The sequence below is a fragment of the Prionailurus viverrinus genome, chromosome D1, assembly GCF_022837055.1.
Source record: "Prionailurus viverrinus isolate Anna chromosome D1, UM_Priviv_1.0, whole genome shotgun sequence".
NCBI classification, from domain to species: domain Eukaryota; kingdom Metazoa; phylum Chordata; class Mammalia; order Carnivora; family Felidae; genus Prionailurus; species Prionailurus viverrinus.
In genome coordinates this window covers 62,753,145-62,771,239 of record NC_062570.1, presented here as the reverse complement: position 1 = coordinate 62,771,239, position 18,095 = coordinate 62,753,145, and the positions used below count along the sequence as shown (strand labels likewise).

The window sequence follows — 18,095 nt, the reverse complement described above, 5'->3', positions numbered from 1 at the left end:
TGCTTTTGTCTGTTTCGCTGAAAGATCAAAATTATATATCATAAGCACATCCTAAATGGAGGTTGAACTGTTGAAATGGGGAAAAATAACTCCTAGACATGTCTTGAATAAAATATAGGGTATTTTAAAAAAATCATTTATCCAAGGGTGCCTGGGATTCAGTCGGTTAAGTGTCCGGCTTTGGCTCAGGTCATGATCTCACAGTCTGTGAGTTCGAGCCCCGCGTCGGGCTCTGTGCTGACAGCTCAGAGCCTGGAGCCTGTTTCAGATCCTGTGTTTCCCTCTCTCTCTCTGACCCTCCCCTGTTTGTGCTCTGTCTCTCTATGTCTCAAAAATAGATAAACGTTAAAAAAAATTTTAAATCATTTATCCAATAATTAAAATTGGATTTACCCAATTTTAGATGAGAGAAAACATCTAAATCCAGCTTGTCTTTAAAATACTGGAGGATATTGCAACACTGGGTCTATTACCCATGGCAATAACATGCTTGATTTGTGTAAATTTTTTCTTTACAGAGAGCACATCCTTGCTCCCCATCACTCCCCATAGCCTCCGCTTCTCTCACACAATAGAACTTTGACACCAGATCTGCATCAGTCATCTTACTACCTGCCAGTTCTCACTAGACATATGAGTCTGTAAACCCTATGTAAAACATAAAACTTGTAAAGAATGGGTATATAATTTTTTATTCTGCATTCTCTTCTTGACAGATCTTTACGGGAGAAATATTTCATAGTATATATTTGCAAAGCCTTCAGAGAATCTACATATTAGAGGGACTCATGTGTTTAATACCATTTTAGTCACTTTTTTTATCCCCCCCCCACCGACTAAACAATATGTCTATTTTTCAATTCATTTGTCTTGAGTAAAGACAACCTTGTCTCCAAGTAAAAACTTGAACACACCTTCTCGGATCTGCTTGGTCTTGACTCCATAAACAATAGGGTTCATTGTAGGAGGTAGGAGCAGGTAAAGGTTGGCTACAATGATGTGAATGTGGTGGGGGATATTGTGTCCTCCAAAACGGTGGGCAAAAAAAGTGAAAAAAGCTGGAACATAAGTGATCACAATGGCACATATGTGGGATGTACAGGTGCTAAAGGCTTTGTGACGAGCATCTGCAGATGACAGGCTCACTACCGCTCTCAATATCATAGTGTAAGACACAGAAATACAGCAGATGTCAAACACACCAATAAGGAGAGCAACCATCAGACCATAGACAGCATTGACCTTGAAATTGCCACAGGACACCTTAGCCACAGACATATGATCACAGTAGGTATGGGGAATGAAGTTGCCCCGGCAATAGGGCAGACGCTTGGTGAGGAAAGTGAATGGGATAATGAGCAGCACACCCCTCAGGAAGGTGGCAAGACCGGTCTTGGCGATGACAGGGTTGGTGACGATGATGGAATAACGTAAGGGGTAGCAGATGGCCACATAGCGGTCCAGGGCCATGAGCATGAGCACCCCAGACTCCATCCCAGTCAGCATGTGGACGAAAAACATCTGAGCCAGGCAGGCATCAAAGTCAATCTCCTTGAGGTTGAACCAGAATATGCACAGCATATTGGGTACAGTGGTGGTGCACAGGGTGACATCTGTGAAGGAGAGCAGGGCCAGGAAGTAGTACATGGGCCGGTGCAGAGCATCCTCATGGCTGATTAGGTAGATGAGCCCGCAGTTCCCCACGACAGCGATGATGTACATGAAGCAGAATGGCAGGGAGATCCAGGTGTGTGCAGCTTCCAGCCCAGGAATCCCATTCAAGATAAAGAATCCCGGGGTCAGGCTGGAGCTGTTTTCCCCACACATGACTGTGGAGAAGAGGAGAGCATTTTATGCTCTTTGTCAGCATTTGCTTTCTGCATAGGAGAGAGAGAGGTGGGCTTAGAAACCACATAAGAGGGAGTAGTTCAGGTAATAATACTCACAAATGCCATGAACCTTGTCATGGTAGCAGCTTGTTATTTTTTTCCTCTACTCTAGCAAGACATTCTTTGAACGGTGGTGTCTAAAAATAACTAAACAGTACTACTTGGAGTCTCATTGAATATTTTGTCTAAGTATCTACCCTCACTTTTCAAAGTTCCAGCACACCTCTTATATTCCTCCACATTCTGTGAACTGGGCCATAATCGTCTTCCAATATGCCACTTTTATTCTCTCCTCTCAGATTCTTTCTGAGTCTTGTCACTATAATCATGGGAGTATGTTTCGAGGATCACCCTAATCTGACTAGTTCTTATCAACAGGACTTTTGTCCTGCCTTGAAGATTATGAAGAAAGCTAATAATCCAGGTAAAGTCTTCCCATAATGTTCCCTATAACGTGCTTAAGGGAACACATTTTAGATACTCAATAAAAATATATATGAACAAATGATTGTTTGAATTAGTAAGAACTTAGTATCTGATATCAATATCATGCTTTTTTACACAATGAAATTTCAAAGGAAGTTCTTGAGAAGAAACAAAGTGCTTCTGCTTCTAAATCATTAGCAAGTTTTATGGAATTTTTGTAAAACTTTTACTAAAGAGATGAATTCAATCAGATACCCCCAACTTCATAAATGGCTTCTCTGCTTTTCTGCATTTTCTTAAATTAGTTTCCAAGCCATTTTTAATGCAAGTTTTATATTTAGGAAGCCCTTGAAGTTCTAAGGATTACTAATTGTCTATAATGCTTAATGTAAATAATATTTCTTTTATTATAACTGGACAATTTATCAGTAAAAAAGATAATACCATATTTTTGGATTGATAATACTTATAAAGAAAATAGAACTGAGTGATGGTTCAAGGAATTTACAGTCAGGGATGTTTGAGGAAAGTTGTAGTTACCAAATGGTCAACTATTTCTCTCCATTGAAAAAATAAAATGGTCCTTAAGCTCTGGGTGGGCACCTTTCCATGCAGCAAATCAATGCCGAACAATCCCCCATCCAGCAGGACTGTGTAGAAACTTGCAATACGATGACATGTAGCACATGGCTCTAAAGACACAAGACATAGATTCCTGTTACCTAAATCATCTGGAAATCACTCTTGTGTCCACTCCTATTGGCCAGGGTACATAGAAGTCACCACGGAAAGAGTATACAAAAGAATACAAGGTTCACTGGCTCATGGTCTTTGGCTCCTAAGGTGATTGCCTCTCATGTAAATAAACTCTTCTTGTGAGAGAGTTCTCCCAGACCTCTCCAGAAATGTCCCGCCATGGAGGAACCAGCATTTCATTGCCCTAGACCAGAGAAATGTAAAGACTGCAATCTCCCGTGTCCGCTGTCTTTTATGTGAACACCACAATAAAATGAGTGGGTGACTGGAAAGTAAGAGTCCAGCAGAAACCACACAGGAAGAAAGAGACTCATTACCCCTGCAGAAGTGAAAGGGAAAGAGAAATTCACTGCCCCTTGCTAATGTCTATTTTTAAAACTGTCTGCATATTCTAGGCCATTGTGTTCTTAGCCATCAATGTTGTTACCTTTCCTAAAATAGCCATTTGTGAAAATTTCCCAAACTCACCTCAGTGTTAGGCACAATTCTATTCATGGCTGAGAATACTTAGGAGTTCTTCAAAATCTGGGATGACATCTTCTTACATAGGATTTTTGTTTCCCTAGAGAATCTCCAGTGAGATATCCCAGGTAGACTGAGGCTCCAGAATTAGATGTCTCAGAGGGATTCTCATTGAAAGAGAATAAACTTCTGGCCTGGTGGTAACAGATGCATATTTAGAAGCTTCTGAGTAGAAAAGGGAACAACAAAAACAAAACGCATTAAAGTTAATGCCTTTTCCCAAGTGAGAAATGTGACCACCAAATGTGGTGATGAACATCAATAACTTTTTTTTTCCCCCTCAGGGCACTTGTGTGGTGCAGTGGGTTAAATGTCAGCCTCTTGATTTCTGCTGAGGTCATGATCTCCTGGTCCATGAGTTGGAGCCCCACATCGGGCCACGCTGACAAAGTGGAGCCTGCTTAGGATTCCCCCCCTCTCTTTCTACCCCTCCCCTGCTCAAGTTTGCTTTCTCTCTCTCTCTCTCTCTCTCTCTCTCTCTCTCTCTCAAAAGACATAAATAAACTTAAAACCTGTTTTTCTCTTATTACTAAAGAAATACGTCCTTTATGTAGAAACTCTGGAAAACACAGAAAAGTATTAAAAAGTTAGAAAATCACTTGTAAATCCAAATACAGAGGAATAACCACCCTAAAAAGTTTTCTATACCTCAGGAGTGCCTGGCTGGCTCGATTGTAGATCATGCTACTCTGGATCTCGGGGTTGTGAGTTTGAACCCCACCTTGGGTATAGAGATTACTCAAAAATAAAATCTTACAAAAATAAAAAGTTTTGTGTACTTCATTCACTCATTTTATAGTTATTATGTGTAATATTCAATAACTATATACTTGTAATATAACAATTAATATAGATGTTAGTCTAAATGAAGTGCCTATACTTGTAGGAATAAGACGTGGAGAATATTGCACCCCTCCTCCAAATCGGTCCTTTTCCTTTCCTTAAAATCATCGCTGCTTGTTCTTTTGCATTGTACCATGTCTTCCTGTATAATATTCAGAGTGTGATAAGCTCTCCTCCTTTCCCTTCTATTCCGCCCCTTCTCTCTCTCTCCTTTGTTCCTCTGGACTGTCCTCTTTTATGACTCCCAAACTCCTGGCTTTAACTGTAACCAGAGTTCTTATCACTACAGCAGGTTGCAGTACTTCACTTTTGAAAACTATACTTAGGCAAATGCCCCCCTCCACATCTACAATTTTTCCTCCCTGCACAATTAGCACCACTTAGTGCACATTAGCCTACTGCCCTCTATGCCCTATTGCGATTTAGAAGTTTATGGTATGTTGCAGTACGTGAAGATGGCATTGGACTGGATAAAAATATCTTTGCATTGATAATTTAACATAAAGGTACCCAACTGGTAGTTAGACATGAATAATTATCTAGTTTCTACACATATTTATTGCTTCATAGGAACCAGGGGGAAACCCCCGGCCAATATCAAACCTCTTTTCTGTTGACTGGAATGCCTCTGACTCCTTATCTAAAATGTAGAAATGTTGAATTCAAAATTCTCACATATAATCATCTCACAAAGTAATTGAGTCAATCTTGTGCAGTCTTGTTCATTTTTCAGATTTTCTGTAAAACTTCTTTGAAAAAAGGTTTTTTTTTTTTAAATGTTTATTTATTTTTGAGAGAATGTGAGAGACAGAGTGCAAGCAGCGGAGGGACAGACAGAGGGAGACACAGAATCTGAAGTGGGCTCCAGGCTCTGAGCTGTCAGCCCAGAGCCTGAATAGGGGCTCGAATTCACAAATCATGAGATCATGACCTGAGCCAAAATCGGACGCTTAATCGAATGAGCCATTCAGGTGCCCTGAAAATAGTTTAAGTTATTTGAAAATACAAGCAGTGTCTTTGATATTTTTCTTTTCAAGGAAAAGCAAATTTGTTATTCATTGATACTAAGAGACAGAACTCAGGGAAAGGATGAGATAAGATTCCAAGCATTTTTTGGCTTAATTTTGCCAGTTCAATAAAAGAGAAACACAACTTATGCTTAGTAGACACTTGTGGAGGGGTCATGTGGAATGCTCGCTGTTTGGGTCCTCCATCTTTAAGGTTTGTTTTGTTGTTCCATTGTCTCAATCTCTGTACATCTGCATATATGAGCAGTCTGAATGGTGGGCCAAATGGTTCTGGAGATGCTTCAGGAACAGGATAATTTCACTATGCAAGGTGACATATCACCTTGTCATTTCTTTCCATTTCCTTCCTTTTGGGAATATTACTATCTCTTAGTTTGAAAAGAATTTTGATTGAATTAAATTGAAGTCTAAGTGTGAGTACTCTATACCTGATACCTTGTTTCTGGAGCTAATCAAACTATGTGAGGTTGATGTGGGGGTGTGGGGCCTCTCCAGGCACATTGAGCTGTGCTCACAACTTGGACCTGGGCAGGACCTTGGGCAGGAGATGGAATTTGAAATGAAGTGTCTTCCACAATTTTTTGCTGTCTTTTCCTCTCCTGTACTTTAATCCTCTCTCTCTCTCTCTCTTTCTCTCTCTCTCTCTCTCTCTCTCTCTCCCTCCTTGCCTCCCTCCCTTCCTCCCATGAATACTGTATAGAACTTCCTTCCATCATGATCTACCTTATAATTTAAAAATCTCAACTATTCTGGACTGCTGGTTCTAGTTCAGTTGTGATTCTTTGTTTTCAGAGTTATACTGCTGTTGTTGTTTTCCTTAACCCCATTTTTGAGTTTGTAATGGGGAAGATGGCATAAAATTAATTGGGGATTGTTACTCAGGTGCCTCAGATAAATGTTATTTTTTACATTTTATTTCTCCACATTTGTAACTTTGTGTTCAAGTTTTGCTTTGCTGCTATTGCAACAAATAGCACCCTCACACTCTCACCCCAAAACATAGGCCTAGTAACATGATTGCATTTAAATTTTAGTCTTCATCTTCTGAGATTCATCCAGTCCTGCTGTTTGTGTGGCTCATATTCCTCTTCTATATGAGGACAATTATAGCTATCCCATGGTTTTGACTTAAAGTTCAATGAAATACTATACATGAAGCATTATTATAGTACCTGACCCAATATATAATTTAAAAAAATTAATGTTTATTTATTTTTTGAGAAAGAGAGACAGAGTGTGAGCAGGGGAGGGGCAGAGAGAGAAGGAGACACAGAATCCGAAGCAGACTCCAAGCTGTCAGCACCAAGCCTGGGGCTCGAACTCGCGAACCGTGAGATCATGACCTGAGCCAAAGTCAGATGCTTAACTGACTGAGCCACCCAGGCGACCCCAATATATAATTTTTTAAATAGCAGTTTAGGAAAAGTATTTTATTTTAGTTGCTTAAATAAAACTCCCCAATGAGTAAAATTTACAAAATCCGAAAACATAATTCCAAGATACAGCAACTTTACTGATTTTAAGTCCACAAGTTACATTACATAGAGGCACTGTTATGTTAGTATTAAATAAAACAAAACAAAACAAAATGGGTTTTTCTTACAAATGTGAAATTACATTGCAAAATACATGATGTGAATAATACATTTTACAATCATTTGACTATGTATAATGTAATAAAATATATTCAACATATTTGCAGGTAATATGAATATAATATTTATCAATATAATTAATATTTCCACCTAATTATCTATTTGTGTCCATTCCCTGATCACATTCTATTACTCCAATTACTTCTTGGGCTATGCTCTCATTCTTTTTCACTTTTCACTCAGTCTCACTCTTTCTGAATACTACACTTATCATTCCCTTCTGTTACTTTTTTCTCTGGTATTTCCAGAAATCTAAATAAAAGACTCCTTTCTTCAATGTCCCTGATCACTATTTCTCCCCCAGTATTAAAGTCAAATAAAGCAGTCAAGCCCAGACACCCTTGACTGGAAAATCATATAGATTTTCTTTAAGTCTCCTTTCTTCTACTCATGAAGCCTTTACTCAATACCTGCCACATATGTCCATTGTGTTTCTCAAAATTCTACTTGATATCAACTCCAAAGGGTACTTCCCAGATTACAATGAATTCCAATAATCATATTTACTCCGGCTTCATTTGTATGTACATGAATACATAAATAGAAATGCAAATAATTACCCAGGCAGCAGAACATCAGTAATAAATGAGCAGACAAGGAGGAATTTGTTCTCTAAGCTATACAAGTTTCACCTAAATATGGCTTAAAAGGGATGGCAGTACCCTTGGAATTCAGCACAAACATTGTGGGCGAGTGTTTCTGGCTTCCCTGCACCTATGTAAACTGTCCATTGTTCTGGAGTCTCTCAGCTATCTGACCGTCTTTGTTCTTTTCTATACACTCCCACAGAGTGCCTTAGACGAAGAGCATTAATCATCAAAAGTTTACTTCAAATTCTAGATTTCCCATTCTCTGAATTCATTCACCAGGACTAACTAAAGTTTACCTGTGTGGAAAATAATATTTTTTCCTATCGATTTTATTTTTCTTTCAAATTAAAAGTCTCAGATTAAAAGTTTTGTGATTATTATCATAAATATTATAGCAGAATACTGACAGGTAGTTTCTCCTGACATCATGGTTGTGAATTCTGCATCTATTCATTTCCTCCAGAATGTTTTTCTTTACCCTAATACTAAATGCAGAATTTTATAACATAGACTTAGCTCATACTCATAATATCTTTCTCTGTAAAAAATAATTTGAGCACTCCTTCACGAATCTGCTTGGTCTTCATTTCAGAAACAATTGGATTCAAAGTGGGAGGCAGCAACAGGTAGAGGTTGGCTATGAAAATATGAACATGGTGAGGTGGGAGCGTCCCCCCAAGCGGTGAGTGAAGAAGTTAAAGAAGGCTGGGACATAGGTGATAACAACAGCACCTATGTGTGATGTGCAGGTGCTAAAGGCTTTGTGGCAAGCATCTGCAGATGACAGATTTACTACAGCACAGATAATCAGAGTGTAAGACATGCAGGTACAGAAAATATCAAATCCTGCAATCAATATGACAGCTACTAGACCATAGATAGCATCAATCTTGATGTTGCCACAGGATAATTTAGCCAATGACATGTGGTCACAGTAGGTGTGGTGGATGAGGTTTCCCCTGCAGAAGGGGAGATGTGTGATCAGGAAAGTAAATGGGATTGTGAGCAACACACTTCTACTGCAGGTGGCAAACCCAACCTTGGTAATCGCAGTGTTGGTGAGGATGGTAGAATAGTGCAGAGGATAGCAAATAGCCACATAGCAGTCCAAGGCCATAAGCATGAGCACACCACACTCCATACTGGTCAGCATGTGGATGAAAAACACGTGCACAAGGCAGGCATTAAAGTCGATCCCTTTGAGATTGAACCAAAAGATACATAACATTAGGGACACGCAAAGTACATGCATTAGCATCTGTAAGGGACAGCAAGGACAGGAAGTACTACATGGGCCGATGCAGGACCTCCTTGTGGCTAATGAGGTGGATGAGCCCACAGTTCCCAAGGACAGCAATGATGTACATGATGCAGAATGTCAGGGAGATCCAGGTGTGTGCAGCTTCCAGTTTAGGAATCCCATTGAGAATGAAGTATCTTGGTGTCAGCCTGGAGCTGTTGACTCCATACATGTTAGTCAACTGCAAAGCATGTTACTTTCTATACCAATAAAAATGTCCTATACAAGAAGATGGTAGTGACATTAATTTCATTCTGAGACAAAAGACAAACAAGCGTTTTGCACAATATAAATAAAATTTGGGAGAAAAATAATCTTTTTGTACACTGTTATTTGATACTACTGAGGTACTCCTGGGCCTCTTAATGAATCAAAAGGACACTAACGTAGTGCATACGTTATAGCAGAGACCTGATCTCCCTTGATTTTATTCTGTAAAGGCTGTCTCTGTGCACATGCTCATATTCTAAGCTGTTCACTAGTGCTTGTTTCTGCTCCCCTGACCAATTTCCAATTTATCGTTCTGGTTTAAACAACACTGTTTCTCTTGACTTCTCACATAATCTCCTTCTTCCAAGAAGACCTTGAAGATGTGTTTGCTAGATTATAATCAATTAAATCATATGAGCCCTTATTACATACAGGTAAAATGTGTCTACTTATTACACACAGGTATGATAGGGCTAAGCACGATCTAGACTTTGCAAGTCTACACCTTTCAAGTCGAGATTTTCCAAGTCAAAATATCAAAGACATGATTTTATGGGTCAAAAAGTACATAATAGGTTATGACTTACACATGATGGCCACATTCATTTTGCACTATATATCTGGTTGTTTCTTGCTGGTAAACGTGAAAATTTTACTACTTGCATTTAACCAACGACATTGTTAAGTTCTGTGTAATCCTCACAATTTCTCTTGCTTCTCCCAAATTTCCATGTAGATAACCATGCTATATAAATATTCATAATTATTTTAGTTCCCTTTAGTATATTATGTTTAGCCTCAAATAACTCTGAAGATTATACTGGATAGGGGGAAAGGTTTTTTAAATAATTTGTTTGTTTTTGAAAACAATTAGCTTTCTACCTTTCCTTTATGTCTGGTAAGTTTTTTTAACCTGAAAGTTTTTTGATTGAAATTATAACTTTGGGTCTCTTTCTTTCTGTTTTGTTTTTGAGAAAACTCCTCTTTATCTTATATTTTTAAAAGTTTTTCATTAGTTGTTGGTTGCAACTTGACTTATTCATTTTCCTGCAGCAGTATATTGTATATTTCATTGCATTTACAAAAACTAATTTATATGTTCCTTTGTTATATTTCAGTTTACCCCCTAAACAGTCTTTCCAAAGTTCTAACATTCATTGTCCATATTTCTCTCTCTCCATTGTGTGTGGTGGGGGAGGGGGTAGAAAAGAGAGAAATTTACCCTAAGGTTGTTTCTATATAAGTGGCTGGTTTGTGTGTTTTCACCCATTACCTTTTTTTTTTTAATTTTACCAAAACCTGTATCCCTGGGTATGTCTTTTTTTAAATATGAAATTTATCATTAAATTGGTTTCCATACAACACCCAGCGCTCATCCCAACAGGCGCCCTCCTCAATACCCATCACCCACCCTTTCCTCCCTCCCACTCCCCATCAACACTCAGTTTATTCCCAGTTTTTAAGAGTCCCTTATGGTTTGCCTCCTTCCCTCTCTGTAACTTTTTTTTTCCCTTTCCCCTCCCCCATGGTCTTCTGTTAAGTTTCTCAGCATCCACATAAGAGTGAAAACATATGATATCTGTCTTTCTCTGTATGACTTATTTCACTTAGCATAATACCTTCCAGTTCCATCCATGTTGCTACAAAAGGCCATATTTCATTCTTTCTCATTGCCAAGTAGTAGTCCATTGTAGGTATAAACCACAACTTCTTCATGAATTCATCACTTGATGGACATTTAGGCTCTTTCCATAATTTGGCTATTGTTTAAAGTGCTGCTATAAACATTGGGTGGGGTTCAAGTGCCCCTCTGCATCAGCACTCCTGTGTCCCTTGGGTAAATTCCTAGCAGCGCTATTGCTAGGTCATAGGGTAGATCTATTTTTAATGTTTTGAGGAACCTCCACACTGTTTTCCAGAGCGGCTGCATCAGTGTGCATTCCCACCAACAGTGCAAGAGGGTTCCCGTTTCTCCACATCCTCGCCAGCATCTATAGTCTTCTGATTTGTTCATTTAGCCACTCTGACCAGCATGAGGTAACATCTCAGTGTGGTTTTGATTTGTATTTCCCTGATGAGGAGTGACGTTGAGCATCTTTTCATGTGTCTATTGGCCATCTGGATGTCTTCTTTAGAGAAGTGTCTATTTATGTCTTCTGCTCATTACTTCACTAGATTATTTGTTTTTCGGTGTGGAATATGTTGAGTTCTCTATAGATTTTGGATACTAGCCCTTTGTCTGATATGTCATTTGCAAATATCTTTTCCATTCTGTCAGTTGCCTTTTAATTTTGTTGGGTGTTTCCTTTGCAATGCAGAAGTTTTTATCTTGATGAGGTCCCAATAGTTCATTTTTGCTTTTAATGACCTTGCCTTTGAGGATGTGTCAAGTAAGGAATTGCTGTTGCTGAAGTCAGAGAGGCTTTTTCCTGTTTTCCCCTCTAGGATTTTGATGGTTTCCTGTCTCACATTCAGGTCTTTCATCCATTTTGAGTTTATTTTTGTGAATGGTGTAAGAAAGTGGTCTAGTTTCATCCTTGTGCATGTTGCTGTCCAGTTCTCCCAGCACCATTTGTTAAAGAGAGTATCTTTTGTCCATTGGATATTCTTTCCTGCTTTGTCAAGATTAGTTGGCCATACATTTATGGGTCCAATACTGGAGTCTCTATTCTATTCCATTGGTCTATGTGTCTGGTTTTGTGCCAATACCATAATGTCCTGATTAATACAGATCTGTAGTAGAGACAAAAGTCTGGGATTGTGGTGCCTCTCGCTTTAGTCTTCTTCTTCAATATTACTTTGGCTATTAGGGGTCTTTTGTGGTTCCATACAAATTTTAGGATTGCTTGTTCTAGCTTCAAGAAGAATGCTGGTGCAATTTTGATTGGGATTGCATTGAATGTGTAGATAGCTTTGGGTAGTATTGATATTTTAACCATATTTATTCTTCCAACCCATGAGCATGGAATGTTTTTCCATTTCTTTGTATCTTCTTCAATTTCCTTCATAAGCTTTCTATAGTTTTCAGCATACTGATCTTGTACATCTTTGGTTAGGTTTATTCCTAGGTATTTTATGATTCTTGGTGCAATTGTGAATGGGATACGTTTTGCTGCTTAGTTTATAGGGGTGGATAGTTGTGGAGTGTGTACACATGTACACATGCAGAGGAGTGGTGAAAATGGTATCTCCCAGCTACCCAGTCTCTGGTATCAGAACTCTGTGCTCTCGCATACTGGAAGTCTAGCACCCTTCCTTAGTCTCTGGCATCCATCTATTCCCCACTAATACACTGTATGCAACCAAGCCATCAGCCTTCCAGGTGGCACCTTCCTCCTGAGTTTTATCTTAGATGGGCTGTGTTTCCAAACCCCTCACTTCTGAAGGCCCTGTGGCTTTGACATACTCAGACCCTCTTAGGGAGGATCTCACTGAGCAATGGCCAGGTGATGGCCACCACCAGGAACATTTATGTAGCTATGCTGCTGCAGATGCCCAGAGACTGCAGCCCAGTGTCAGCCAACCCCAGAAAATTTTCATGGGATCCTGTAGCAGCATCGTTTCAGGGATACTGGTAAATCACAACACACCTCTGGCACCAGTCTTCACCCTTCACGTCCTTGTTCCCAAATCAGCAAATGTGGCTGTTCTCCAGGGTCCGCTGGGAACTTTGCCTGTGGGGAGGCCACACAGCCTCTACCAAATGTCCTCTCAGCAAGGAAACCACTTCTCCCCATGTGGCCCAAGAACCTTTTAGACCTAATTAATTATGCTCCTGGGGATTCACCCTTCCCACCAGAGCTCCACCATCTATTGAGCTGCAGTTTCAGATTCTGTGCTCCCCTGTTTATAGAGATTTAATGGTATTTAAAGCCTCTCCTATCTACTTTCTTCCTTTTTTGTTAAGTCCCTTATGGGTGTTTCCACTGTTTCTCTTTCTCTCCAGCTGCTTTTGGGGGGAGTACTTTTCCTTACTCTTCCCACTGTGTCCATCCTATCTCCCCAAGCAAAACCAGCTCCCTACACTCCACATATTCTCTCTCCTCCAGTTCACCACTCTGTGCCATGTACCTGCTGAATTCTGTGGTTCAAGTTGTGCAGATTGTTGTGTTAATCCTCACATCAATTTTCTAGGTGTGAAAGATGTTTTGATGTTGATCTAGCTGAGTTTCAGGGTTGAGAGAGGCAAAAAAACTTCCTATACTGCCCCGCCATCCTGGCCCCTCCTCTTCTGCATTTTTGATACGTTCTTTAGTCTTTTTAATCTAACCATAAACACTTCATTTACTGTTACAATTTCAATTCATTCATCAACAATTCTGAAATTGTGAGACAGTTTCATTTTTCTGCATGCTATTTCTTCTCCCTTGTTTACCAGAACATTACAATAGGTACAATAAAATTATTCTGTGATGGTGTTGCTATCCCCTCTTTATTCATCTTCAACCAGAATTACATTTGTATATTCTCAGTGTTTTTCAACAAGCATGTATCAATATCTTTGTTTCTTTTCTCTCTCATTTTTGTCATATGTACACATGGAGAGGAGAATAATATTCAGATTCCTACATCAAATGTCACTTTCAAGCCAAGTTTAATCAGTGTTTCTCTCCTCCTAAGGGAGCATTCTTCTATTACCATGCTGCTAGTGCACAATATACAATTACCAGAAGTTACTGCAATCAGAGTCCACCATACTTAGAACCCACCTATGATAATTATTAGTAAAGATTTGTGGACTAAATGTACTAATAGATACCCTTATATATTTATCCCTCCCTTTCAATATCTACTTCCTGTCTGAATGTTTTCTATACTCGCAATTTTTCTCATTATGCTGAAGGTGGGTGTGTATATTTGTGTGGGGTTAAGCACAAAGATGCATTGAATGTATAGCAAAAGACTATTGCCAGAAAATGTCTTTGTATGCATCTATCTTTCTTGGATCCATCTATAGTGATATGTGTTGCATTGGTATTTCCTCAGATTATCATAGTAATACATTTTTTTTTCTGTTATCTTGGGCTGGCAGTCATAGATATTTTAGTTCCCACTCAAAGACTGTAGTTGGGGTGCCTGGTTGGCTCAGTTGGTTGAGTGTCCAACTCTTGATTTCAGCTCAGATCAAGGTCTCATGCTGGTGGGATTGCCGCCTGCAGGCTCTCTGCTTAGCATGGGGCCTGCTTAGGATTCTCCCTCTCCCTCTCCCACTGCCCTTCCGTTGAGTGCACTTTTAAACATGCTCACATATGCACGCTCTCACTCTCTCTGTCAAAAAAAGAAAAAAAGAAAAAAAAGAAAAAAGATTGCATAGTGATTCCTTATTCTAGACTTCTCACATTGTACAGCCTTCACACGTAGGCAAGAGTCTCAACACTGAAGTCATTTAAGTAAGTCTTTGTATTGGCTATGAGTTCTCATTTCCTCATTGCCTCTGTGATTTTCTTCATTGTTAAAATCTTAATTAGTTTATTTATTTGATTTTCTTTGTACTGTAATTATTCTAAGTGTAATTAATTCAGTGTTTCCATATGTTTGCGGCTTTGGGGAATTGTATGCTCCTGTTTATACTCAAACTGTCACCCTGGCTAGAAACCCTCAAAATACAGACATAGTATCATCTAATAACAAACTAGCATTTGTATTGCAATATAATTTCAGAAAACTCCATGTTATGTATTGCAGTCTTCAAAATTCCAGTGGAAGAATAGCATAATTTTCTGCCAACTTTCAATGATGCACTTAAATGTTAATAAACATGCATTTTACATCTACCAGTGGTGGTATAGGTTTGGATTGGCAATGAAATTACAAAACTCAGAAAGTTTTCATCCAGAACTAGATTTCCTTAGTGTATAGATGGGTATAGGGAATGGAAATCAGTATGCAAGGTATATTCAGGCCTGTTAAGTCCCCACAGTGATGTGAATGCAGGTTCTTAGTTCTCCATATTTTGCTGTGTGGGAACAGGGCCAGGTTACTAGACACAGGGCCGATGTTTGCAAATGACTTGATTGCTATGTAAGCTTTCTTTAAGCTATCAACTTCACTTTAGAGTCAAATTATAGAAGATTTTCAGCTATGGTGACTAAGGCTGAAAAAAAATTCTATAAAGTCAGCCAAACCCAAATGCTTATCAGTTTTGCTGGTGAATCACCTCTGTTTTCTGCTACCACTTCATAGCCATTTATAAGACTTATTCTATATCTGATTCGAAAATCTCCCAGAATTATCTTCAAAAAATTGATTTAAAATTTTATGGTTTTATTCCCTTGCTTATTTTCCCATCTTTTAATCACATTATATTGATAGAAATACATGAATATTATTCTCCTTGGTAGTGGAAATTCAATACAGCTTAGACAGACATGAGATCATTTATACAACTGAACCAAGTTAGACAAAATTAACAATGAAAGGAATAAAGGGTTAATGCAGTCACTAAACCATGTTTGAAGGGCTTTAAGAAACAGACATTGAGATTTCTTTTTTAATGGGTTTCTACCAAGAACAGATAAATCCCCAACATAAGATCAGGATTTTTTTTTCCCAGTGTGCATCCTATTTGCACTTTGTTCTACATGCAAAGCACATTAGGAATCTAAGCAAGTCCAGTGTTTTCCAAAAAGGCTTGATATTACATTCATGTGAATTCCTTTTTAAAAATATGTCCTCAAGTTCAAGAAACATTTCCTTAATTATGTAATTAATTTTTATCATTGATGAGTTTTACCCCCCCAAAAAAAGGAAAATTCAGTTATCATTATAGTGGATATTTAATGAACATTGCTTTCTGCAGTGAACCAATTGGTTTTAAACTTACACTTAAGAATCTCCTCTGAAATGTTTGTTTTTCTTTGATTTCTCATACTAACTCATGAATCTATTTCATAACTAAGATAGCTTTCTGTTTAAAAAATAACTTGATCACTCCTTCCTGGATCTGCTTGGTCTTGGCTCCATAAACAATGGGGTTCAGAGTAGGAGGCAACATCAAATAAAGATTAGCAATAAGGATATGAACGTGGTGGGGAATGTTTTGTCCCCCAAAACGATGAGTAAAAATGGTGAACAGGGCTGGAACATATGTGATCACAATGGCACATATGTGGGATGTACAGGTACCGAAGGCTTTCTTTCGAGCATCTGCAGATGACAGACTCACCACTGCCCGCAAGATCATAGTGTAAGACACAGAAATACAGAACATATCAAAGCCCCCAATTAGGAGAGCTGCCAAGAGACCATAGATGGCATTGACCTTGAAATTGCCACAGGACACCTTGGCCACAGACATATGATCACAGTAGGTATGGGGAATGAAGTTGCCCCGGCAATAGGGCAGACGCTTGGTGAGGAAAGTGAATGGGATAATGAGCAGCACACCCCTCAGGAAGGTGGCAAGACTGGTCTTGGCGATGACAGGGTTGGTGAGGATGATGGAATAATGTAAGGGGTAGCAGATGGCCACATAGCGGTCCAGGGCCATGAGCATGAGCACCCCAGACTCCATCCCAGTCAGCATGTGGACGAAAAACATCTGAGCCAGGCAGGCATCAAAATCAATCTCCTTGAGGTTGAACCAGAATATGCACAGCATATTGGGTACAGTGGTGGTGCACAAGGTGACATCTGTGAAGGAGAGCAGGGCCAGGAAGTAGTACATGGGCCGGTGCAGGGCATCCTCATGACTGATTAGGTAGATGAGCCCGCAGTTCCCCATGACAGCGATGATGTACATGAAGCAGAATGGCAGGGAGATCCAGGTGTGTGCAGCTTCCAGCCCAGGAATCCCATTCAAGATAAAGAATCCCGGGGTCAGGCTGGAGCTGTTTTCCCCACACATGACTGTGGAGAAGAGGAGAGCATTTTATGCTCTTTATCAGCATTTGCTTTCTGCATAGGAGAGAGAGAGGTGGGCTTAGAAACCATATAAGAGGGAGTAGTTCAGGTAATAATACTCACAAATGCCATGAACCTTGTCATGGTAGCAGCTTGTTATTTTTTTCCTCTACTCTAGCAAGACAGTCTTTGAACGGTGGTGTCTAAAAATAACTAAATAGTACTACTTGGAGTCTCATTGAATATTTTGTCTAAGTATCTATCCTCACTTTTCAAAGTTCCAGCACACCTCTTATATTCCTCCACATTCTGTGAACTGGGCCATAATTGTCTTCCAATATGCCACTTTTATTCTCTCCTCTCAGATTCTTTCTGAGTCTTGTCACTATGATCATGTGAGTATGTTTCGAGGATCACCCTAATCCGACTAGTTCTTATCAACAGGACTTTTGTCCTGCCTTGAAGATTATGAAGAAAGCTAATAATCCAGGTAAAGTCTTCCCATAATGTTCCCTATAACGTGCTTAAGGGAACACATTTTAGATACTCAATAAAAATATATATGAACAAATGATTGTTTGAATTAGTAAGAACTTAGTATCTGATATCAATATCATGCTTTTTTACACAATGAAATTTCAAAGGAAGTTCTTGAAAAGAAACAAAGTGCTTCTGCTTCTAAATCATTAGCAAGTTTTATGGAATTTTTGTAAAAATTTTACTGAAGAGATGAATTCAGTCAGATACCCCCAACTTCATAAATGGCTTCTCTGCTTTTCCACATTTTCTTAAATTAGTTTTCAAGCCATTTTTAATGCAAGCTTTATATTTAGGAAGCCCTTGAAATTCTAAGGATTACTAATTGTCTATAATGCTTAGTGTAAATAATATTTCTTTTATTATAACTGGACAGTTTATCAGTAAAAAAGATAATATCATATTTTTGGATTGCTAATACTTGTAAAGAAAATAGAACTGAGGGATGGCTCAAGGAATTTACAGATTCAGGAATGTTTGAGGAAAGTTGTAGCTAC

At 39.0% G+C, this 18,095-nt stretch overlaps 2 protein-coding genes and 1 pseudogene across 2 annotated transcripts; all 3 read right to left on the bottom strand.

Moving 5' to 3' along the window:
- Positions 1–861: 861 nt before the first annotated feature.
- On the bottom strand, positions 862–1,827 carry LOC125177185 (olfactory receptor 52N2). Its single transcript, XM_047879296.1, has one exon. It carries the CDS (start codon positions 1,825–1,827, stop codon positions 862–864), a length of 966 nt encoding a protein of 321 aa, XP_047735252.1.
- A 6,394-nt stretch (positions 1,828–8,221) lies between these two features.
- LOC125146497 (olfactory receptor 52N2-like) lies at positions 8,222–9,181 on the bottom strand (annotated as a pseudogene).
- Positions 9,182–16,102: 6,921 nt separating this feature from the next.
- Positions 16,103–17,065, bottom strand: LOC125177186 (olfactory receptor 52N2-like). The gene has a single exon (XM_047879297.1). The coding sequence runs from the start codon at positions 17,063–17,065 to the stop codon at positions 16,103–16,105; it is 963 nt and encodes a 320-aa protein (XP_047735253.1).
- Between the last annotated feature and the right edge of the window lie 1,030 nt (positions 17,066–18,095).

Coding starts and splice junctions, on each gene's coding strand:
- LOC125177185 (XM_047879296.1), bottom strand. CDS start 1,827: ATGTGTGGGGAAAACAGCTCCAGCCTGACCCCGGGATTCTTTATCTTG.
- LOC125177186 (XM_047879297.1), bottom strand. CDS start 17,065: ATGTGTGGGGAAAACAGCTCCAGCCTGACCCCGGGATTCTTTATCTTG.